Source organism: Halichoeres trimaculatus, unplaced genomic scaffold, assembly GCF_033239565.1.
Source record: "Halichoeres trimaculatus isolate MK-OKI-2021-1 unplaced genomic scaffold, fHalTri1.1 fHalTri1_scaffold_18, whole genome shotgun sequence".
NCBI lineage: Eukaryota > Metazoa > Chordata > Actinopteri > Labriformes > Labridae > Halichoeres > Halichoeres trimaculatus.
Window position 1 is genome coordinate 14,525,435 of NW_027437196.1, and position 24,726 is coordinate 14,550,160.

The 24,726-nt window shown below is 42.5% G+C and overlaps 1 protein-coding gene across 4 annotated transcripts in view; it reads right to left on the reverse strand.

Moving 5' to 3' along the window:
- Positions 1-221: 221 nt before the first annotated feature.
- The window catches only part of ncoa2 (nuclear receptor coactivator 2), an 80,130-nt gene continuing 55,625 nt past the window's right edge, over positions 222-24,726 (reverse strand). For 2 of the 4 annotated variants that reach the window (XM_074693058.1, XM_074693059.1), the window contains exons 9-22: positions 22,670-22,810; positions 22,255-22,402; positions 20,611-21,958; positions 13,281-13,479; positions 12,943-13,149; positions 11,543-11,749; positions 10,983-11,112; positions 10,674-10,848; positions 10,258-10,554; positions 9,206-9,283; positions 8,557-9,025; positions 7,586-7,763; positions 7,249-7,453; positions 222-4,500 (exon numbers count right to left, since the gene is read on the reverse strand). In XM_074693058.1, coding sequence (XP_074549159.1) covers positions 4,489-4,500; positions 7,249-7,453; positions 7,586-7,763; positions 8,557-9,025; positions 9,206-9,283; positions 10,258-10,554; positions 10,674-10,848; positions 10,983-11,112; positions 11,543-11,749; positions 12,943-13,149; positions 13,281-13,479; positions 20,611-21,958; positions 22,255-22,402; positions 22,670-22,810 — 3,794 coding nt within the window. In that variant the 3' untranslated portion in view covers positions 222-4,488. The remainder of the gene's footprint in view (positions 4,501-7,248; positions 7,454-7,585; positions 7,764-8,556; positions 9,026-9,205; positions 9,284-10,257; positions 10,555-10,673; positions 10,849-10,982; positions 11,113-11,542; positions 11,750-12,942; positions 13,150-13,280; positions 13,480-20,610; positions 21,959-22,254; positions 22,403-22,669; positions 22,811-24,726) is intronic. The other 2 variants (XM_074693060.1, XM_074693061.1) reach the window with 2 other exon arrangements.

The following is a 24,726-nucleotide window of genomic DNA, read 5'->3' on the forward strand; positions in this document are numbered from 1 at the left end:
ATAACCCCTAGTGTCAAGGTAGATGTTATAAAAGATGAAAGCATATAGAAAAAAACACCTTCTTGTGAAGCCTCACACTAAATGCTATGCCTTTTCGTTTCTCTGTAAGAAAATAAAATAGATGAACATTAAGGATATTTTTTCAAAGGTTAAACATCCTCCTTTCTTTTCATTTGAAATAAGACTCACCCATTAAATACTGCAATAACAGAATTCTTTATTTACAAGGCAAATAGCATCAGCGAAGCCATATTAGTTCACAACTTGCATAACTGTGGTTTTAACTTTTCTTGTATATCTAACTTTGCATAAAACGCTCACACACACGAGAGATACAAAGATGAATGCAGGTATACAGTGTGATTCCTGTGAACAATGCAGAAAAAAATATTTCAGGGGGGAGAAAAAAAACACAACAGTAAGCTTTCTTCAGAAAGTCCATATAGTATTTTACATATTGCTTCAATATCCCTATGTATCATCTTTTTCATACGAACAGTGAAGGAGGGAGGAAAGGGCGTGAAATAACAGAGTCTTCAACCCAACACAGAACAGAGAGCAATAATGAGGGACAAGAGTCTCCAGCAACTGCGAAAAAGTTGAACGATGATGCACCCATTCAATATTGTACACAACTCATTATACAAATTTATACAGACAGCGGTGTAATGTACAAGAACGAGAACAGACGAAATCTAAGGCATTATGCTAGGGTTTTTAGCATTTCAAGGTTGCATCTTAGCTCTAAGAAATTGGCAGACAATACAAAAGGGCATTTAAAGTTCTTCAAAAACCATAAGTTAGAAGAGAGGAAAAAAATATTTTTGTGTAGTGGGTCCAAAAGCCTGGATATTTCTACGGGGCAAAATCATTTATTTGCTCCTGTCCTCATTATAAATGCTAAAAAAATGCATTGCTACCACATGGCTTTGAATTTTCTTAAAATGTTGACAATCTTTGGAAATTTTGCAAAGGGCTGTGAATCATTCTTTAAAATGGCTCAAAAAGGCTTTTTCTGCGCGACTGTATGATACAATCAAAACAGCATTTATCAAAAAATGTGATCTCCTGGAGGGCCTGCAGCAAAAAAACAGAAAGAAAACCTGCAAGGCATCTGCAACGATGACGACTAAAACATGCAGACTTCCTTTGCCCAAAAGTTCACTTGCTACAGCTATGGATCTGATGTTGAACTCAGTAATCACAATAAAAAAAACGAGAAAGGAAGGAAATAAGCAGCAACGGGCAACATCCTACCTAAATGCTGAGAAGAGCATGGTGCAACTGCACAACACCACGTTGTCAACATGTTGACAATCAACACCATCAGTCACATCCTTAGGCCTTCTAAAGACAATACATTCAGAATGATTCTCTTCCTCTGGTTTGCTGCGACTTCTACATTGACCCTGTTAAGTGACATCATGTGTTTTTTTTGAGGGCCTGAAAACAAACTAACCAACAAGTCTTCTCTCTATGAAAATAAAAGCTGGCAGAATCCAGAAAATTCCAATTTGAAAGGTGAGGATTATTTGGCTTGCTCCGAGTTTGTCCTGGGTTAAAATAGTTAATATAAAAAGTTTAGTTTGAGGAAAAATGTATTTTTGAGGTTAGAGAAGATGACTTGCTCTAGATCTCGTGAGGGTCAAACCCAACCCCTACAGGGGCCACAAGAGCAGCATGTCATTACCGAACACTTTATACTGCCTGAGGTCATAAAATATGGCTAAGTGTCAGTCAGAGCAGGTCCGGTGAACCGTGCAGTCTTAACTCTGACCTCTGTATGCAATAGAAGAGTGGCTGCATAATCTAAACAGGAACGCTGTGTGTGGATGTAGACTTTCTTGGTACAAACTGCAATAAAAAACTGTGTTTAATACTGCATCCAAACGTGGAGCAAAAATGTGTCCTTTTTTATTCAGGAAACTGTACAAAAATTACAAAAACAAAAAGACGAAAAAACCCCAAAGTGATTCTCAAGTAATCGTTATTGCTTGTTTACATCACACCAGAACAGTTTGCACCTAGCAGCTTGTATGAAGCAGTTTCACTCCAGACAACATAGAAAGCACACTTCTGTTATTTTTTTCAGTTATTGTATGGCTGTGTTGAAGTTTTTTTTTTTTTAGTAACTTTTTGTTTCAATGATTTTCTATGCTAAAGGCAGAGAAGCAAGCGATAATCTGTACACTGTATACACAGCACACCCCCTTTCAACCCTTCCCTACCTCCCACCCCCACCCATGTGTCTGCATCGTACCAGAATGTGAAGGCTCCCACTCCACCTCCCGAAAAAGAAAAAAACGAAACAAAACAAAAACAATACCTGCTCTGCTTCAAGAGGCAGTTTCGACCAGACGGGGGAACCATACCCTAAGGAACAAAATAAATAGGAAAGAAAGTCTTTTTATCGGTATGTACAATCTCTGTAGGTCATTTTTAAACCATATATGAATTTGACATCTTCTGAAACTCCAGGACCACAAAAGACTTCGGAATCCAGGTTAATAGAAGAATCTCCTCAGAAAGAATACAACCATTACTGTTAAAATTATAAAAAAGTGCCTCTTTCACACTTTGAGAAATATTTTTCTTGTTGCTACCAGGATAAAGAATCATCTACAATAATTAAAATGAATCTATACAGAAAAATAAAACTTAATTTAATACACTATATAAACCTCTTGACTAAATTAGTCTAATCATACAAATCACCAATCCACTCAAACCATTCTTCTGCAGTGTTTTATCAAGATCAGTTTCTCAACCATATCTTCATTCTACAGCTGTGGTCAAAAGTTTACATACACTTGTAAATAACATTATGTCATGGCTCGCTTGAGTTTCAAGTTATTTCTACAACTCTGGTTTTTCTCTGATAGAGTGATTGAAACAGATACTTCTTTGTCACAAAAAACAATCATGAAGTTCTGTGCTTTTATGACTTTATTATAGATTAACAGATTAAGTGACCAAATCTGCAGCCCCACAGCATAATACTTCCACCACCGTGCTTGATAGTAGGTATGGTGTTCTTGGGGTTAAAGGCCTCACCTTTTCTCCTCCAAACATATTGCTGGGAATTGTGGCCAAACAGCTCGATTTTGTTTCGTCTGACCACAGAACTTTCCTCCAGAAGGTCTTATCTTTGTCCATGTGATCAGCAGCAAACTTCAGACGAGTCTTAATGTGCCGCTTTTGGAGCAAGGGCTTCCTTCTTGCACGGCAGCCTCTCAGTCCACGTCTGTGCAAAACTCTCTTGACTGTGGACGCTGACACCTGTGTTCCAGCAGCTTCTAATTCTTGGCAGATCTGCTTTTTGATGATTCTCCTCATCCTCCTGACTAATTTTCTCTCAGCAGCAGCTGACAGCTTGCATTTTCTTCCTGATCGTGGCAGTGACAAAACAGTGCCTGGTACTTAATACTTACAAACAATTGTTTGCACTGTTGCTCTTGGGACCTGAACTCAGAGGAATCACCAGCTGTAATCACTCATAATCACTCACAAGAAGTTAGGAGGCCATGCTATGAAGCTCATTTCATTGACACAGCTTTGTAAGTCACAAGAAATGCTAATTCATGTAACTGCATGTATATTTTTGACTAAGCAGATTTGGCCACTTTTTTCTGTTAATCCATAATAAAGTCATAAAAGAACCAAACTTCATTTATGTTTTTTGTGACATAGAAGTATCTATTCCAATCACTCTATCAGAGAAAAATCAGAGTTGTAGAAATAACTGGAAACTCAAGAGAGCCATGACATTATGTTATTTACAAGTGTGTAAACTTTTGACCACAACTGTACATCTTAATTCTCACAACAAAAAATAATAAACAACTGAAATGACAATAAAATAAAGAACAGCAAAAAGGCAAAACCGGCTAAGTGTTTGAGCTCCGTTCGTGGACTGAACACATTTTGGAGTCTTTGCTGCCATGGTGGAACTATGTGGAAATGTCACAAATGAGTGAACAAGAAAACATAACAAAAAAAAGTCAGTGTACGTCATTTTTGTTGAGATGAGATTGTAAATGGCCGCTGTCCACTGAGAGGAATACATTCATCAGAACAAAGGGATCCCACCCACTGCTGCCCTCTTTAGGTCAGTGTCCCCCTGATCGAGGAGGCCTACAGTAAGTCACACTACGGTGAATGCAGCTGGACAGGCAGACAGACTGGCTCATCACAAGGCTCTCCCCCAGGAGGGTTAGGCATGTTGGACAGAGATCCACAACCCTGCCCCCACCAGCCCTCTTCGCACTCTCCGGTGTCTGTTCAGGGGTCCGGGCTTCTCCAGGGGCCGCTGAAGACGCCCAGCCGTGGAACAGACAGCAAACTCAGGACTGGGGAGGGTGACTTCTGGGTGTCAGGGCACGGCCTGGCCGGTTCAAGGGGAAGTCGGTTGGGTACAATTTTTTAAAGGGCCGAAGTGCTCCTTGGACCAGCTGATCACTGAGGTTCAGGCTGAGCTCTTCATGAAGGTCAACAGTACTTCTGTGAGGAAAACAACATGTCTTAGTGGAAACAGCACAAGTGTTGAGTTAACTTTCAAAACTTCTCAGGAGTAAATCAGATGCATGTGCAAAGGACTTTAAACCATCCCAGACCACACCGCTGAGGCTAAAACAAGTCAGTAAATCACAAAAAGTCTGCACTAATGGCCAAACGGTAAATAATTGAAATAATCTAAGTGCCAATATATTTCTATAATCCTGGAAGGAGGATAAATCAAGTGACAGATATACTGGTGTGTTAGAAACAGTCTGAAGTGCAGACAATCAAACATTAGCTTCTTACTTAAATATTCATGAGCCTTTATTGGGCTTAAAAGCATCACGAGCAACAGCAGTGCATTTTACATACCAGGCTAACTATACCAGGGAGACAATGGAAGAAGGATTAACTGAGTTATCACTAAATTATTACCAACTGTAGAGTGCTGAATGTCTGACTTGTTATGCTGCCAAATCAAACGTTAATGTGCTTGTTTATGTGCACAGAGTGTGTGTAAGTTTAACAGAGGAGGCAAGTTTTACTGCTTAGTCCGCGGTCCCGACAGTCCGGCCTTTACAAATCATGCAGTAACGTCTACGCAGTCTAAATGGTCCAGGCTGAAGTGCCCGCTGCTAATTACATCATTGTCCTCTAAGTTCAAGTGAAACATCAGAACTCCAGCTCGCAAGACTCGCGTAAACTACCGAGTAAATTATTCACTAGCTGTTCAATAAGTGTACCCAAACACTTAGGGTCTTACGATAACACAAACACAGAAGATAAGCAGCTCGGCGTGCAGGGGAAGAAGGATGAACCTTTCAGTTTTCTTGGTCCCTTGACTGCTGTGGAAAGTGTCTGACCTCAAAGGTTTGAACTCTAAGTGTCTGACTTCCTCTAGAAAGCTTATTTACAGGCTCATCGTGAGGATTTCGCTGAGAGACTCTGAACTTGAAATTCTTGTTCCTACCCGTTTTCACAGTCCCTAGTTTTGATACAATTTATACTTTTGCTTTGTCAGTTTGAGCCACGTGTTTGAGTCAAAGGTGAATATGGATTTTAAAATTGAAAATAGAAAAAAGTGGGCTAAAAATACCCATTTAGACACTTTCTATCTTTATTAGAGTGTTATGTATACAACTCATCAACAGGAATTTTTTGAAACATTTGACAGTGAATCACATGATTTCTGTCGTGAAAAATGTTCTTCTTGGGTAAATGGATTGAAGAATTAATTAAATGTTAATCATTTTGGGCATTAAAAAGTAAATAGATGGCTGTAGTTAGAGCCCAACAAACATGAACTGCTTTGAAAACAACATATTTGGAGATTTATACTGAAATGGATCCATTAGCTCCCGCTCACTCTACATTATCTAGAGTCATAGAAAAAAAAGGAAAATGTCTTAAAATGTTCACCAGTAAAGTTAAAAGGGTTGTTACTCTATCTACAACTCAAAAAACATGATTGAACAATGAAATGGAAGTCGCCTTTTAAGTTTGACCATTGAACCCTGTAGTTTAGTCTTTTCTTTCTTCAACCTAACAAGTTGATTTGATACAGTGTTACCCTCTCTTTCTGGTGTAGATGAAGCAAGTGGCTGGGCATTCTCCTGTGGTTCATATGGGTCACTGGAATGGGTGGTGTGTGTTTTAGGTTTTTGTGGCTCACTGGGTTGAGGTCGAAGTTGGGGATCTTCAGGAACAGATTCATAAATAGATTCTGGTGTGTTTTCAATGAGTTCATTTGTCTGCCTCAGTCTTTACCTTTGACTTTTCTAAATTATCCTCCACTCTTTTCTTTTTTGCAGCAAAAAAAGTTAACAGCTGTATTGGTGTCTTGGGCTTAGATTTTGACTTGTGTTTGTGACAAACAAAACAAATAATACGATGAATTACCTCGATGCAAACTGCTCCAGGAGAAATATGCGCTTGGTTAAGTTGATACATTTCTTAACCAACACATTTAAGCCTTTTGCAAACAAGCTTTTCTAACTGATATGCTGATTTCATTACTAAACTACAAAACATTTCTCTCTTTTTCTGGAGATACTCCTCCCTAGCTTGTGGATCAGCATTTCTCCTGGCCCTGAAAAGTCCCTGCCTCACTTTATTGGACAGTGGCATATGAAAGGACAAAACTGAACCTTAAATATCAAAATCTGTGCTAAATCCTTATTTACCTGAACTTGCTCTGCAGGCTTGGCATATTACAGTATAGTTTTTGGTTCATTTTGGACAATAACTTAAAAAAACGGTGATAATGACCAGTGTTACTATCTCTGAATAATGTGAAAAAAATAAGAACAAAAAATGCCATAAAGTTATGAATTGTATAATATTGTTATTAAAATAATGAAACAGTTTCAATTCAATGCCTTAAAAGCGACAGATATTAATATAAACCTGTATTGATTATCATGTCCGCTCTGGATAACAGAGGACATAAAAACTTTATGGTTGATATCCAGAAGGACACACAATTCAGGACATCATGCACTAGTGACCGAAAAGTTTAAAATATTAACATTTTAAGAGGCTGATGCAATAGCCTGTCACATGACTATCCGATTCCAAATATGGTAATTTATAGCCACTGTATGTGTGTTATTTTTATACTTAATACTCATATGAGTAAGTAAAGTGGAGAGAGTTGAATACTGCTAAGTGGTATTTTAAAATCTGTATTTTTAACTTCATTATTATGCTTTAGACAACAAAAATGACACACCACATCTTTGACCCGTTTACCTGTTCTTGTCCCATGGAGGGCAGGCCGGGCGATGGCCCTGAGGCCATGGACGTGACACTCATCTGCCCGCCCATCTGTCCCATGCTGCTGGTAGCCATGTTAGTGGCCATAGAGACGTTGTTGAGGTTCATGCCATTGCCGTTGTACATGTTGCTGTTGTTCTGCTGGGTGAACTGTGGTGATGCTTGCTGCTGTGAGAACATACTGCAGACAAACAAAGGAAAAGAAAGATGGAAATTTTACTCATTTGTTAATGTTACACCATTTTTCTTCATCTTCTCTTTCTTTTTTTTCTAGAATGAGACACAGATTGATTGAAGCTCCCATCATCTCTACCTGTTGCCTCCCATGTTGCCTTGCGGCCAGCCGTTCATGTCAGGCGAACCCTGGAAAGCAGCGTTTCCTTGACCCTGCTGCATCATGGGGGATTGTGTGTGGGCCATGCGGGGGGAAAGCATGGGGCTCTGTGGTGTGCCGGGACCTCCGAAGCCTCCATCTGCTTGTTGGCTCATACCTGTGGTGGATGCATCATGACAGGTAAAACAGACTGAACCTGCAATGTCTCGACTCTGATCATGTGCTGAGGAGGGAGGAGTGACTGGATGTTAGCAGCACATCAACTATGACACAGTCATGCCACATGAAGACAAGCAGTTTAGCATTAATGAGCATCTGAGCAAGCACAACAAGAAGCTCGAGGATTTCTGGTTGCATTCAGGACGGCTGACAGGGAGTTGATGATTCTTACATGCAGTAAACAGGCAAGGAAGAAGGGATAAAGGGATTAGGAGATCAGGAAAGGAAATAAGGAAATAAGGACAAACAGTTGGAAGTCCTGTTAAAGTTATCGCTCTATACAAACCTATGGGCAAGACTCTGAGGTCATTATAAGCAACAGTTTGACTCTGAATCATCAGATTGAAATAACTGATCTTATAAACCTGACACATTGCTGCTCTGCCTGCTTACAATCTTTAGAGTCAGGTGTCTCCTGAGTTAAGCTGTATCATGGGGCCCTCTAGTGGAGAAAAAGTGCACAGCCAGCACACTATTCTTCTAACGCACAGCACAGATTATATGCTCACACTCCTGATAGCAGCGCGCTTGTTATGCAACTGAAAGACAAATTATGCAGCAGTTTGGATCATTCACTGATTAATGCAGTCATCAGATGATTGCAGCTAAAAGCATGTGATGCTGTGCAACTAGAGTCACATCAACACACAGACACAATGGTGTACACACACACACACACACAGGTTGTAGGGTGGAGTGTGTGTGAGGCGGGGGGGGTGTGGGAGCAGTACCTGAGTTGGGAAACTGAAAGGCACTGTGCTGCAATTGGGGGCTGAGTACGGCCCCGTACTGTCCGCCCATCATGTTTGTGTTTCCCATCATCATCTGTGAGGAGGAGGAGGAGGTGGAGGAAGAGGAGGAGGTGCCATGCAAGTGGAGCTGGGGATTGGGGGGTAGAGAGGGCAGGCTGGGGGAGATAGGGGAGGAGAAGGGGCTGGTGGGAGGAGGTGGCGAGGCCAGGCCTGTACTGGTACCGTAGCTGGGCGGGTAGGGGAACTGCTGGGGGTTGGCCTGGGGGATCCGAGGGTTACTCATGCCTCCGGCAGCCATGTTCGGAGGCAGGTTGAGTCCCTGAGCCCGCATGGCCATGCTGCGCTGCTGCTGGACCTGCTGGGCCTGCTGCTGCTGCTGCCGCTGTCTCAGGTGATTACTCAGCAGCTCCCGCTGACGCTGTGCCAACATCTGAGCGTTGATGGTCCCCTGAGAGCAGGAGGAAACAACGTGAGGTTGGAGCATCCCCTTTTAAGAAAGGGCATGAGAGATTATTCATAACACACTCTGAATAAAGCCTTAATTTCAGTCACCGGCAAATGAAACACAACCTGCAACCATAACAGCACATCTGTGCAGAAAGATCAGGTGATGGCAGCAGTCACCTACCTGGTTTGGAGCACTGGCCCTGAGAGGTAGGTTCACATTTGAAACACTACTCATCTGAGTCATCATTGGCTGACGGTTCTGGTGGGACAAGCAGAAGAAGAGGATAAGAAAAAACACTTCTACTTCTCTAACACTTGGTTCAATCTTGTACCAGTGATTTTAACAAAGACAGTGAGGAGAGAGCAGGTAAAAAAATGTGTTAAAAACAGAATGTCCTTTAGAACAGAATCACTAATTCACCTCTGTGGTCCTGTTGTTTATGAAATATTAAATGGTCAATAATCAATATGAAATAAGATTATATTTATGTTTGAGATGATAAAATGTCCAGTTAGATCTGGATATTGCAAGAATTCTCAACATGTTCTCCCCTCTCAACCAAGAACAGCTTCCCCAAAAGGGAAACACCAGCTCTTCTGACAAGCTGTGTGTGGCCAGAACGTAAACCAACAACAACACAAGCTGCTGCTGAAAACAGGACACATTCAAATTATGCACCACATATTTGAATGCTTGCTTAAAATCCTGTCAGCAATATTTAAAGAATAGCGTGCACGTTCACTCTCTTGTGATACACAGATGCTGCATGTAGAGAGTAAAGTTCACAGTGTGTCTTGTTGAAGGAAGTCATGTAATTTATTTCTGATGTGATGATTGGTTTAAAATTTAAAATCTTATGATTCTGTTTTTGTCATGAGGTGTGAGGATGCAGCATTATGTGTTTAGTCAACATCACACATTCTTTAGTATGAAAAAGTGGATATCCTTACAATATTTTATAATTCCTCTTTTTCTTGTTTAAATTTTGTTGGACTTAATATGCAATTCCAGAAACTGCCATAAAAGACCAGCAGGTGGCAGCCTTCCTAAATGTCCAGCCTTGTCCTGCACGTCCTGAGGAAGATCTGCCAAAATGTCAGCCTCAAGGATGACTACACATCCCTTAAATATTTGCCCACTCACACAGCTGCTGATCAAACAGAGCAGCGTTACATAATGAAGACGAAGGAATCAATAAACAGGTTCACTGCACAGTCTGGATCACCGTGTACCTGCTGAGACTGGAGCCGGTGCTGCAGCTGCAGCCGTAGTGTGTTAGGCTGATTGGGGACGACCCCCGTGGGCCTGAGTCCAGGTCTGGTCTGCATCCTCATCATGGGGTAACCGGGCCGTGGACCCATCTGACCTGACATGGGGTGGAATCCTTGCTCTTGCATTGGGGCACCAGGATAACCCCTCTGGGCCATGTGGGAGGGTGGAGGACCAAACTGCTGGGTGTACATGGGGGGCTTTTGGTCCAACATCATGGAGGGGTCCTGGGGGAACTGATCCGGCTCAATAGTTTGGGTCTGAAACAGCCAGACGTATAGATTAAAACCATATTGTGTCATAAAAACCCTAAAAAACTCTCTAAAGAAGAACATTAAAGTATAAACGGGATGATTTATTTTGGACGTATGAATCTCACTTGTTCTACCAGAGCAGGGATCCCCAGAGCGCGATCGATCTCCTCAAGGCCGTCGAAATCTTTCAGTGCCGTGTACAGCTGTGACATCAGGACTCCCTCGTCTACAGCGCTGCCTTCCCCTGAGCTGTGCTCTGTGCTGCACAGCAGATCCTCCTGGGGCGCTGAGTGCACCGGCCTGAGCAGAGACGAGACGGAGAATATTTTCTCACTAAGAACATTTTGTGCAGTACAAACTTCAGCTCACTCATACAGCTTTGAGGACAGGTTTTTACCTGGTTTTAACAAGTGCTTTAAGTTTGGCAGAATTACCTGTTCTGGTTAACAAAAGCTGTCTGATCGATGGGCATCATGCTGTCGGGCCAGGGGGCTGTCTGGTTGGGTGGAGCCTGCTGCTGGGAGAAATGGTGGCCAGCGATGCCAATGTCCATGTCAGGTTGAGCTAAATAAAAAAAAAAGCAAACAGGCTCAGTCCAGCTGTAAATGTAGACTCTAAAAGAAAAAACTCCTGCAATCCAAATCAATATTAATTTTCCTCTTTTAAAGACAACAACTGGGACACAAAGTCCTGGATGAGATATTACATACTATAAAGTTATACCTCAGTCAGCCACTGGGTGGCAACCTTAAACTTTTCTCTGATATGAGTGAGGGAAGGTCTCTTCATTTTAGCTTTACCACTCCCCCAGCAGCACAGGATCTTTAGGGCTGTGGCTGAGAGATCAGCGAAAGAACAACAAGAAATATCAACAAAAGCTTTGCTCTGTGATGTATCCTTGTGGTGGAGGAGGCTTTGTTGCTATTGGTCAATCAAAGGGCTACTTTATGATGCCACATTTTATTTGTGTTTTTGGAGAGCTCTGCACCCTCACCATTGGCCATCATCGGTGACTGAAGCATCTGTCGGGGCCCTGGCTGGCTGTTGGGCCTCATGGGTGCTCCATTGGGCCCCATCCGGCCCTGCATGGCACCTTGCTGTCCTGGGCCGGATGCTCCCAAAGGAGGGGCGGAGGCTGAGCCCACCCAGCCCTCCTGCTGCTGCTGCATGCCCGGCCGTGGACCCCCAGGGGCCATGAGTCCTGCAGGAGCAAACACAGATAGAGGGATAAGACACTGTGACATATAGTGGATTGACTCTGTACCCATGATGCAATGGTTAAGTAAGGGGTAAAAACCGTCTTTTGGAGGGCAAGGGGATGTTGGAGGAGTTCTAATATGTGGGAGTGACAGTGAGAGAAACTTTGTGCCCGAGTGTGTGACTAAATATTTCCTGTCACAGGAAGTGAGTCACTGTGCCATGACATGATATGTCACAGGCTAAGAGCAAAACAGAGGGAGTCAAAAAAAGTCTTTCCTCATAAAACAAGAGTTAAATATCATAAGGAGGATATTGTTTGGAGTCTCACTGGGTTCGCCCCTGTGAAATTGCTCAGACATAAGTGAAGTCTTCTTTTTTTATCTGCTCCAAAGTCCAGGCTCTGCACTGAAAGTTGCTCCTCTGTTAAGGTAGCGACCCTTCAGGAACAGGAATCATCTTTTTGTTTTCTTATTTGATATTTACATTTTTTTCAACCATTGGCTGCTTTTTAATATCCCTGAATTTTTATTCTCATATTGACGATTGTGGTGTCTTTTGTTTGTTTTGGTATTTCAGACAGGAAATGTGGGAGGAAGAGTGGGGAGTCATCATGCCTCAAAGGGTCGTGGCTGGTAGCTGAACTAATTTAAGATGAGTTTAAACTTGGAGCATCTGAATATGAGGCACCTCTACATCAACTAACAACCTACACCAGCATCCTGTTATAAATTAAATATTATTAACATGAATTATAAGATTTAAATAAATGATTTTGGGCTCTAAAACAATTAGAGGAAGTGGGGGTGGCATGATTAATCTCTTAATCTAATCCAAATGAAAGATTTCACATTTTTGAAGACCCTTCAGACTCATGACCCCAGCTCTGAATCGAGAGCACACATTTCCTCAAAAGAAAAAGGAAAGCAGTATCATCATGAGAACGCTTTCTATTTCTGTCTGAAGATTTCAACACTAAAATGAAAATGCTCACTTTCAGGAAAAGTGTACTCAAGCTCCTCATAAAGGAATAAGTGTACATGATATCTGCACATTAACATGAGATTTCGTCCTCTTTTTTTGTCTTAGTTAACATTTCTACATTAGGAGATGAAAAACCACTTTGTTTTTCAAACTTTTTCAAAACTCTACGATCTAAAATCATGCTATAACATTAAAAACCATGACCACACCTACCTGTGTTTACCATACCAGCCTGGTTAGCCATCATGCCATGATTTCCCACCATGCCTTGCTGCTGCTGTTGCTGCATAAGAGTGTATGGGCTGGTGGCCCTCATGGGGTACTGTAATGAGGGCTGCTGAGGGGACACATTCATGTCCAGAGAGACACTCCTCACAGGCAGACCCCGGCCCGGCTGACCTGGTCGGACTCCTCCAAAGTCTGCAGAAAGGAACAAAAGAGTTCTAATTTACAGGTGTTCATAAAACAAAGATGTATGCTTATAATTAGAACTTTGGTTTTAACAAACTGGAACATATTTCAGGAGGGAAACCCAGGAGCCTGAGACTCACTTGTTGGGGCCATGCCAGTCCCCATGGCTCTGTGTTGCTGCTGTGCGGCCATGGCAGGATTGTTTTCAGACATTTGCAGGATGTCGTTGATAATGTTCTGCTTGTCCATTGGACTGGGCAAAGAAACAGGCCGGGGTTCACAGAAGAGCTGCGGCTGAGCATTCTGCAGGTCATTCAGGATGTCGTCCAGCTCCGACGACTGGAGAGAGAATGGGGAAAAGAGTGTGAAAAACAAGAAACAGACGAGCCATTCAGAAGCGAATTTCTGTCTCACCTGGACACATTTACTGAAAGCTAACTCAAGCCTGTGAACAAAACAACACTTGCATGAGTCTTTATCCAGGAAATGGTAACAGCAGGCTTGGCCTTGTTTATAATACAGCACTAACCCCGGGATAAAATGGACCAATTTTCCTAAATCTAGGCCACGCTTCACTTTGACTTAGATCGTCTGACACATTCTGCTCTTTTCCTTCAAACCCTCAGCTGTGTGTGCTCCGCTTTAAAAGTCCATACTTTTAAGTACATATTAAAGACTGCCTTTAAAAATTTTATGACTTATTTTGTCGTCACTGAGGAAGAACATGGGGCTACAGAAGCTGCTTTCTGCTGAGTAACTTTGGAGAGGAGTGTTTGGTCGATGCCTAAGTTTGAATCGCCCCATGTGCCCCCCCTTCTACACACACACACACACACACACACACACACACACACACACACACACACACACACACACACACACACACACACACACACACACACACACACACACACACACACTGCAAACAGCTGGGACTGAGCGGGCTCACTACAGCCCAAGGCTACTTTCACGCACAGCTGGGCTGTGGACTATCTGGACAGTTTTTGTTTAGTTTTTCACACAACTCTCTAACAGACAAGGACAAAGTAACTGAAAGAAGACGAAGTTCTGTAACCGTTTTAGGCTGACACTGTGGACTATCTATCCTTCCAATGCCACCTCATGGAGCTTTTCGGATCTTTATCAAAACATCTGTTACATTCTACCCTCAAGTCTCCCTTGGAGTAAGCACAAATTCTTTATGTGACCATCATCCTGAAATATTCTGATCAAATGAAACACTTTCAGTAAGACTGTACCACCTCAGCTCATCATATTTTAGCCTATTGCTATCATATCATAAAAGAAAAAAATGACCAAAACAGCTTTAACACACATTTTTTTTCTCCATCCAGATCACTCGGTCACTCAAACATGTTATCCTTTTAAGTTAGATCAGTGAGTGGTGATCCGATTTCCAACCAGAACCAGTTAACAATCCTATAATTCACTTGTTGCTTCTCACACCAGCTTTCTATAGCAGTCAAAACAAACTCAAAGTTCCTGATGGTTATGTGCAAGCCACTGCACCCCCTGACCCCTTGTTCCTCCATATCCAGTTCACCAACTGCAAATCAAAAGGTGATCACGCCTTCTCTGTTTAAGCTTCCAACTTCAGATCAACTAACACAATCTATCAGATCAGTAAATCTTTGAGAGATAAACATCTGTATGGACAAGCCTTCATGTAGCTCTGAAACCTTGTCCTTTCTTGGGTTTTGGTCTGTTTGGGTTTTTTGACATCATGTTAACTGTACTGTATTGTAGTAACTGTGTTTGCAAAGCACTTTGAAACAAAGTGCCATGCTTGTGTCATACTTACACTACCGCAAATATCACCCACAGTTTTTCTGTTTTTCATTGTTTTAGTTTAAATTAATTTATGTCTTGTGTTGTGGCGTCTTTCTAAACCCCTTGATCTGCATAGTGGGGGCAGAGTTCAAGGCCTTTCATAAATCTGCTAGTGCTCAAGATTTTCTATCCGTCTTCTTTCACAAACTAACTTTTGATGGATGAAAGTTTGGACTCTGTAAATCACACCAAAAAAGAGTGTGGTGTAGTCCCACTGTCTTTTGAAGTGCTCTGAGGTAATTTTTTGGTGCTGTAAGAATGTAGACTGATTGATTGAAAAGCGCTGCACAAGTCTTGCTGTATAAGTTTGCCTGTCCTACACCAACAGAGAATTTGGGATGCTACATTAAGCCTGGCTCACACTATAAGATTCTCAAGATGATATGATCTGGATTCAGCCCACCTGACAATCGGTAGACATCAGTGGGCGAGGTCGGCTCTGATGTTCAGCCCAGATTATTTTCTAGTGTGAGCAAATGACTAGTTAATCCTAAACCCCTCGATCTGCTCACAGACTTGTTGGAAGCGCCCCAATAATTTTTATTTATCAGAATGATTACGCCACTCATATACACTAAGAATGACAATAGCCAATCAGAGAGAGCCACCTACAAGGGACCAATGATTAGAAGTTATCAGAGACTAAATGTTGTGCGTGTCTCCTCGACCACTTCTTCATCCAAATGTGTTTAGTTCAAATCTTGTAGTGTTTCTAAGATCTAAGAGAAAATGTAGTGTGAGCCAGGCTTTAGGGACGCATTGGTCCAACCCTGGTATCAGGTATCGATACAATATTGACCAAGAACGTAAGACCAGATGTTGGTGACAAAAGGCCAATCCACTGAAACATTTTATTTCACTTAAACTTGAGCTCCTCTGTGTTTTTCATGACCACGTGTGTGTATTAGGTCATCAACAGCGGTAGGTCTGTGCACTTTTGCTGGGCAGAGCTAAAATATCATGAAGGTAAGTAACAGTAGCTCAGCAGTTTAGAGGATTTTCACACTAGTTTCATCAAAAACTCTGACAGAAATTAGTAAAATGAGCCAGTTTCATTTCTCACTGCCGAGGTTTTATCCCATAAAGCAAAGATTTAGTCAGTTTAGATATATTTATTTCATTTTACAATGTAAATAAATTGAAGCTGACAAAACATTACTCTCAGTCTCATCCTGGCTGATACCAAAGCCCAGGTGTTAGTATTTGTCGGGACTGAAATAGTTGGATTGGTGCTTCACTTTGCTCAATGTACATCCAAGTCACTGATCCACTTTCTGACTAGTATGTGTGGTTTTGGGGAGTGGTTATTTATGAAGAAGAACTTTGAGTTGTGTTAACTAATTTGGAAATTGCTTTACAAACAAAGTCTGATAATTGGATCAAAAACAGCCCAATACAAAACAACCAACCTACAACAGAACAACAGCATGTCTGCACTGAATTCCACTCAGCTGACATACATGAAGGCAGTCAAAACCTGAGAGAAACGTAAACATTGGTGAGTGTAGAGCTTCCCAGCCAGGCCTGGGGGATTTAAGGTAAATAAGTTGCAGTGGCTGAAATCAGCCAGGAGAGAGCAGCACACTTGGAAACACTGACAACTCCTGACTGTGACACACTGTACTGTACAGCAGGAAAACAGATCCAGTGTTGTACCTCAGTGTTCCACACAGTTACATCTATTACTTGTGCATAAAAACACTCCTAAAGATGAGCAGTCGGTCAATACGGCTGATAACGTGGGTAAATGTTGAAGCCTGATGAACGGCCTTTTCTCTTCGTGAGATATTGTGTTGGAGAAAACATCTCCACAGTCACAGCAGCACACAGATAGCCTCACAGTGCCCATGGCTCCAAGCATACAGGATATGTAGAGAGCGGCAGAGAGCGGTGGGGGTGGGGGGCGGTGGTGGGAGAGAGAAAAGCCCTAATGAGGTCAGGAATGATGTAATGCTCCTGTACGCTCTCAGATTGCTCTTTTCCTCCTCCTCCTCCTCTCCGATTCTCTCTCCCCTCCCACTTTCTATTCTCTCGTCTTCTCTGGTTGCTTTTACCCTTAATGGGTCCTATTTCTATCAATCCCTGTTACTCTCTCCCCTCAATGCATGTCAGCGCATGCAACGCAGTCCACATCCTTCTTCGCTGCATTGCAGATTCTGAGTTCATCTGAAACTGGAAGGATTTGTAGAAACCAAATTACTCTGACCAAAAATAAAGTCTGAGGCAGCATCTCGTTTGCAGATGACTTCTGAGAGTTTGTGGAGTAAAGGTGATGTTAACACAGAGGAGCAGCTTACACAAATCATGTGATCCACTGTTTAAGGGCAAACATGCATAGTTAAAACTCCTGTATGGTTTTTGTCCTGGAAACTTACTCTCAGTTTATTCCCACATGCATTACGTAAATATGAACACATATGACACACACACACACACACACACTGTACATTACATTTAGAAATAGCTGCCTCAAGACTACTGCCCTAAATCTGTGATATTTACATCAACCCAAACCCTATAATATTGATGAATGTTCACCAATGTGTCCTAAATTTACACAAAGTCAGAAAAGAAAGTAAAAGTTAATCATGTAAATAAAAAAAGCATCACAGTTCCTTTCAGTCAAATCCTTCTGTTTTTACAAACATCTCGCAGCAAAGCCTGACTCCTTCACAGCAGAGCGTATTTTCCTACTGTTTAACATGACTCAGCTTAATGTCAACACTGCTCTAAAGAAGGGCTGTAAAACCAGAATAATTTGATTAACTTGTTGACTTCTTGTTGTGACACCCTGACCTAACCTGGGTCATTTTAAAGGAAAGGGAACTGAGACACAGCCAAAAAGAAAAAGTGTTTGCTCAAATTTTGATTCCACTTTATCAACAATCCAAAAAGAATAATAAAAAAAACAACAGCAGAACATTTACAGCAAGAGATGAGACCTTACGAGCTGTGATTAGAGTTATATGAGATGGAAGTTAAACATTGTTTAGTTCTACTTTAATACATAACTCAAAAATGTCATTACATCATCATCATGGAGGCAAAATCACTGGAACATTAAATTAGTCAACAAAGAGGTTTTCTGAAATATGAGCCTTCATGGCACAGGTAACGCTGAGCCGAGCACCTATTGTATAAGCTTTCTCATGTTTTTTAAAATGCTTGCGATATTATCAGGGCTGCTGAGGGGATTAGTGTTTTTTAAGTGTGAAGATTGATAGTGTCATTACATCTTTTTATCAAGAAATACAAGAAGAATCAAAGAGAAGGTGGAAAACTTTCTATTGATTTCAATTGAAGAGAAAATACCTCTCTGAGAATTTAAACTTTTGCGATCGATATAAAAGTGCAGCTTGCACACCAACTTTTACTACATTTATTATCTCCCTTAAAATATTAAAAGCTTTGCACCTTGTGATTCAGGCGATCAGAGGCTTGCTGGGTTTTAAAAACATCTGACATTAACCATACACAAGGACCTACATGATTTCTGAAAAACGTCGGTATGTTTGCTGAATGAGCTCCAGTGGAAGTGACATGTTTTGGCATGCCGTTTAACATTATACAGACTCTTAAGTTAAGAGGAAAACTGCAGCATTTAGGCCATCTGAAACTAATGAAGGAGCCTTTGAAACTAATTAGAGTGAACTGAATGAGACAAATTGTGGTATTTTCTTTAATAGCTCTCATTATCTGGGTCATAAAAGGTGTGTGGGTATTGGGATAAATATCCTTGACACTTTAGATGAAATAAACACTAAATCTGGAGGAAAACTGGTGATTTACAGTGACGCGGCAGAGAGCTCTGATTTAACTCTTGCCTCAAAGCGTATATGTTTCATTGGTGGGATAGTAGTGCTTTGGAAAGAGGATTATGCAGCTTCATAGACAGTGTGTTTACAAGACAACATTTGAAATAACCGCAGGGACACACACACACAGACACACACACAAAGATAATCCTTCCTCCCATAGGACTGTGAGACTAAAGGACCATACCTATACTTCCTTTAGCCATCAACACAGCCACTAATACTGCGCTCTGCTCTGATTTCTCATTTAGCTCTGCTCCAGCCATCAATAATTCAGCCCTCAAACAATCATGAGGAAGAGAGGAGGGAGGGAGGGAGGGAGGAAGACACAGCGAGAACACAGTGGGTGAGGTTAGTACAGCGAAAAGGATGAGTGGACTTTTTAACTAGTACAGTCAGCTTTCACACATGGCTGAGCAGAAACCCACTCACACACATGTAATGGCTCTAATGAAGTCATGGCTTTAGTGCATGTCTAATAAATGCTCTTGTTCTGGCTTGGAAACCATAGTCACTGAAATGTGTAATCACCAGCACTGTTAAACGCTTTGAATGCTTTAATCACCGCCTCTACATACAAGCCAGATTTTCCTTTTCCTACGTGCACCAGCACACCGGTCTCTTAAAATAAAACCTTCACCGGTAAGTTCTATTCTTCTATTCCTCTGTCTTCTTTCTCCCTCTATTGTTTCCCGTACGTTCCTTGTTCTACAAACACACACCACTCCCTCTCCCTCTATCTCCATGGCAGCAGAGAGGACATGCAGGAGCATATGGCTCATCATTTTCACTCTGCCTGCCGAGGCTGGGCTCTCCTGGGGGTATCTACACCTCTCTCCCTCTCATCTCTCTTTCTTTGTTCAGTTCAACAGCAGCTCTTATTATCCACCCAATCACCCTTTCCTTATTCTCCATATGTACCCGAGTGGCCGAGCACATGCTGTACGTTACGCACAGCGAGATGACATTGTGTACCACTGCACATCTGTATGCACACTCAGAAATGTGCAACAAAGGCGGTGGAAAACAATAATAGAGCAGAATCAGAACGCATATGCTCCAGTTTGACTTTATGTTAATGCATTTTAATCAAATTAGAGCTTACGGAGGAAACAAGAGTTTTATGTGTGTATAAAACTGCATTCTTTAACATGTTTCTCGTACATAAAGGTCAGAGTCCCACAACATTGATTTTCTGAGCTACATTGCTGCTTTGCTGGAATCTAGAGTTTTACCAACCACACACACACCCTGCTTACTTCCCATTTCACTTTCTCCCTCCTCTCTCTTTCAGTGCCAGGCCTGACCAGCACTCCCTGCCAAACCCGAGGACTCAGGCCAAACGCAACCAGGATCAAATGGCTGGAGAACCGCAGGGGCTCCTTCCAAATGTCACAGTTGTTTGAAGCTGGGGCGGACAGCTTCAGTTGGCTTCTGCTTCCGATACATAAGCATTGACGGCCCACATGTTTTTATAAATGTGATTAAAAAGTACACACATGATGTCTTAATGTGAAGAATGAGACTGTGAACATGTATGTTGCATATCAGAGCCACAGCCTACCTGACCTCTACTCTGCTGGACTGTATTTGTGTTTAGCTGAGGCATACTGTGTGGACATGGGACTGGGAGGAAGTAACATCTGCCACCTAACCCAGATTAATGCTCAGGCACAGAGAGGAGGCCAGCGGATCAGGACTGAAAAGTTTTGGCATTTGCATTCAGAGGAAGAGGAGGAGAAGAAAAAGTTTGAGGGCAGCTCTGGGTCTAAAAAAACGTGACAAAGGAAGTGTGAAAACCTACCTGCTCAGCCCGGTCGTATCCTGCGTCTTGCTTTTCCGCTTTGACGAGCGGGTGTTTCCCCCCTTCCACCTTCACCTCCCCAGCCTCCAGCTTAGGCGCCTTGTCCTTTAGTACAGTGTCATCTTTATCCAGCAGGTAGCGAAGCAGGGCATTGTCTTTCTTCTTTGGGCTCAGGGGCTCCTGCTTGGGTGTAATTTCTGCCCCAGCGGCTGTCCCACCGGCCCCCGGGGTCTGGTCTTGGCCCAGCTCTTTGCCTGTGGCCTCCGCTGTGAGCTTGGCCAGGTCTACAGGAGACGTGCTGTTCTGGAGCAGCTGGTGGAGGATCTTGTGTTTTTCTTTGAGGGAAGTGGCGTGTGTGCTCCCCCCTGCGTGACCGCTCCGGACCCCTGTCCCGGCCTGGTCCTTGCTCTCTCCTCCTGCGTTTGGGGAGAGGGACGTCTCTAAGGGCTCAGGCTTGGTGGTGAGCAGTTGCAGCAGCTTTGTCTGACCCTTGTTGTCATGGAGACGGTTGTGAGCATCGTGACCCTCAGTGGGTCCATCTCGCTCTTCCTTGGGCTCAGTTAGGTTGCTGTCTGTCTGGCCTTGCGTGTGCCCCTGACCCCCTTCTGAGTGAGGTCCAAACGAGTCTCCCGTACCGCTGCCTCCTCCAAGTTTTGACATTAGATGTGGGTTCACCCCTGACCCTGGTGTGACCCCTGCTGGGGAGCCTATCTTTCTGTCTGGAGACCCCAGAGTGTGTGCATGAGGGGGTCCATGTCCGTGTCCCACACCGTGACACTCGCTAAGAGCCTGCAAAGCTGAAAGAGAGCTGCTAGTGTAGCTGTTAGCGTGAGAGCTAGTCGTACTGCTACTGCCCGCACTTCCAGGCCCTCCACCACACATCGCCACAGGGGAGGGGGAGTGCAGGCCTCCTGCTACACGAGGGCTGCCGCCCCCTCCAGGACTCCCTCTGTGCCTGGGTGACAGCATAGAGTTCTGTTGAGGTGGGTGAGGTCCACCGGCCGGGCTGGGGCTGGCTCGAGACGGGCTGTTCATCCTCCAGTTGGGGCCCTGCTGCGGAGGCTGCATGCCCCCGGTGTGGTTGTGCGGTGGGGGGCAACCGAAACGGTAGCCCTGCATATGGCCCCCAATGGCTGCTGGCTCTCTGGGGCCAGCTGGGCCAGGGGGAGAGAAAGGCGTGCTGTTGCTGCTGATGGTAGTGTCTTGGCCCTGAGGCCCTGAGCCTGGCAAGGAGCCTGGGGTTGGGGGAGTCATGGAGGGAGTGGAGGGGTTCATCGGTTTAGGAGCCATCCCTGTGGCCTGACTGCCAGGACCCATGTCCTGACCCATCCCACAAACTGTCTGCTCCCTGGGAGTGAAAAGAATGCGAACAAACAGGTACAGTAGGTTAATTACACTGTTTTAACTAACACATCTGTTTTTCTTAAGGTTAAAAAGTCAGGAACAGGAACCACTGAGCAGAGGTTTCCAAAAAGAAGGGCAGCTCTGACCATGAACCAGCATAAAGACTCACATTTAAACCCATCCACATGGAACACATGAAGCCAACACCGTGCCCTTTGGGGCATTGACAGGCCGAAACATGTAGCCATGCAGCTCATTTGTCTCTGTCTTCCTGACACAGGTGTAGTTAGAGAGTCATACCTCTGAAGAATATGCAGGGACATGTAGAGCTGGGGTTCGTTGGTGGCTTGTGAGCGCACCAGTTTGCTCTTTGTGTGGGCCGACACGATGGTTCCATCAGAGAGTGAGAATCGGTAGATAGGGCTGAACGCCTGGCCGTGGCGGAGCACTGAGGAAAAATAGACCTTATGTTAGAGGACGATCAGATTTTTAACCCCATACAGATAAAAGACATATTTTCTGTTGTGAAGATTCTTTTTGTAGTTTGTTTTTTTTGACTGAGGGACTTAGTAAGGCAGCAGATTATCTACAAGCATTGTTATGATCAAATCCTTATTTTATAGGAAATCAAGCCAGAAGAAAGACAAATAAATCAAACTAAAGAAACTAACTGTCCACATGTCAAACAGGATAGTCTTTGAGTAAGTGGTGTTACCTTCCTGTTGATGCCTCTTTGCAAATGACATCTCTCCATCATTCTGCAGGTGGAACCTCTGGATGCAGCGCCTGACCAGATCTTCCCAGCCCGGCTTCATGGACGCTCGGAGGAGGCTCGTATCCAGGGACGTTATCTTACCTAAACACAGAGGAGCGGATCAAAAAGGTCTTAGCTGTGCACAGAAGTGAGGTTTTCCAAACACATGCACAGAACAGCACCAGCTGAGCTGCTGGGGATTCGATGCCTCGCTGAAATATAAATATGTAGAGCAGCTTGTTGACAAGAGATGCTCTTTACTTTGCCACTCTGCTGCGAGACAACTGTGTGGTTTGATACCTACAGAAGAAGTACAGAGGATTTACTCTGCTTACATTTTAATTACAACCTGTCAAAAGCGTTAGTGAGAGATTCCCAATGTGCCTGTGAGGTGAGGTTTTTCAGAGAGGGTCCTTAAGTTTTCTTTCTGGAGCTCAACAAATGCTCCTGAGCTGTGTGTAAACACAGTCACATTCTCCCTCAGATAGAGTAAAAGTTATCCCTCATCGGGTTGTGATTTAAATGGAGGCAGTGATGCATCTAATGGGCTGACAAGCAGACTGCTGCTTGAATGACAGCCAAAGGGACAGTAGCCTCTTAGAGCACAACACCAGATTCATCTTATTGGTAAGCAATGTGCTCAGAGGATATGTTCATGAGAAATCCAAGAATCAAATCATTCTCACTGTATGAATAAAACTAACCAGCAGTAGGGCTGAACGATTTTGGAAAATAATCGAAATTGCGATTTTTTTGGACAAGTATGGCAATTGCAATTTAGCATGCGATTTTGGGGGGTGATGTTTATATTTTCATTATTCACTCAACACAAGCAATAAACCATTCTACAGTATGACCAACACAACAAAGGATTCTGTCAACATACGAAATATCCTTTCCTTTAGGCCAGGTGTACATGTTATGATGAAATGAGATAAATTGGTGTATGAATTGATACAAATAATGTATCTTCATTTAACTATTACGATTACAGCAGAATATTGACTGATTGATTAAACTTCAAGCCTTGTAGACATGTAATAAAATGATTAATTTCCTTGAATAACATCAGAGAAAGAAACAAAGCACTGCAGAACAACAGGCCTGGTATGACCAATAATCTGAAAAATAAATATGAATCCTCTCTTCCGTAAATCTCACACTAAATACAGCAAAGAAATGTGAATAAAATCAAATCTCTGGCTCAACCTCTGAAATATGTCAACATGTGAAGTGCTCTTTTATAAAATGAAATAGAAACAGTATGGAAACATATTTATCAAAGGTTTAAAAATCTCACTGATCTCTCATCAGTAACAAAACTAGGGCTGAACGATTTCGGAAAATAATCTTAATTGTGACTTTTTGGACCAATATTATGATTGCGATTTAGCATGCAATTTTTAGGGGGGATGTCTTCTTCATTATTCATTCAACACAAGCAGTAAATCATTCTGTAGTATGACCAACACAGCAAAGGATATTGTCAACATAAAAAACAAGACTCTCCTGTGGCCAGGCCTACATGTTGTGATTAAATGAGATGAATTGATACTAATAACATATCTCTAACTATTACAAACACAGTAGAATATTGACTGATTGATTTAATTTCAAGTCTTGTAGATGTGTAATAAAATAAACAATACATTCCACAAATAAAATCAGAGAAAGGAACAAAGTCCTGCAGAACAAGAGGTCAGGTATGAACAATAATCTTGAAAATAAATATCAATCTTCTCTTCTATGAATCTCACACTAAATAAAGTGAAGAACTGTAAATAAAAACAACGTTTTGGCTCAACCACTGAATTATGTATACTTGTGGATTACACTTTTTAAATGAACTTTAAAACTTTTCTTTCTTTCTTTTTTAAATTTCAGCCTTTGCGATTTGAAAATTGCATTGTATTACATTGTGATGTTGATTTAAATTCGATTAATTGTTCAGTCCTAAACAAAACACAAACTAAGGTGCAGAAATGTAAATAAAAACAAAATTTTGGCTCAACCACTGA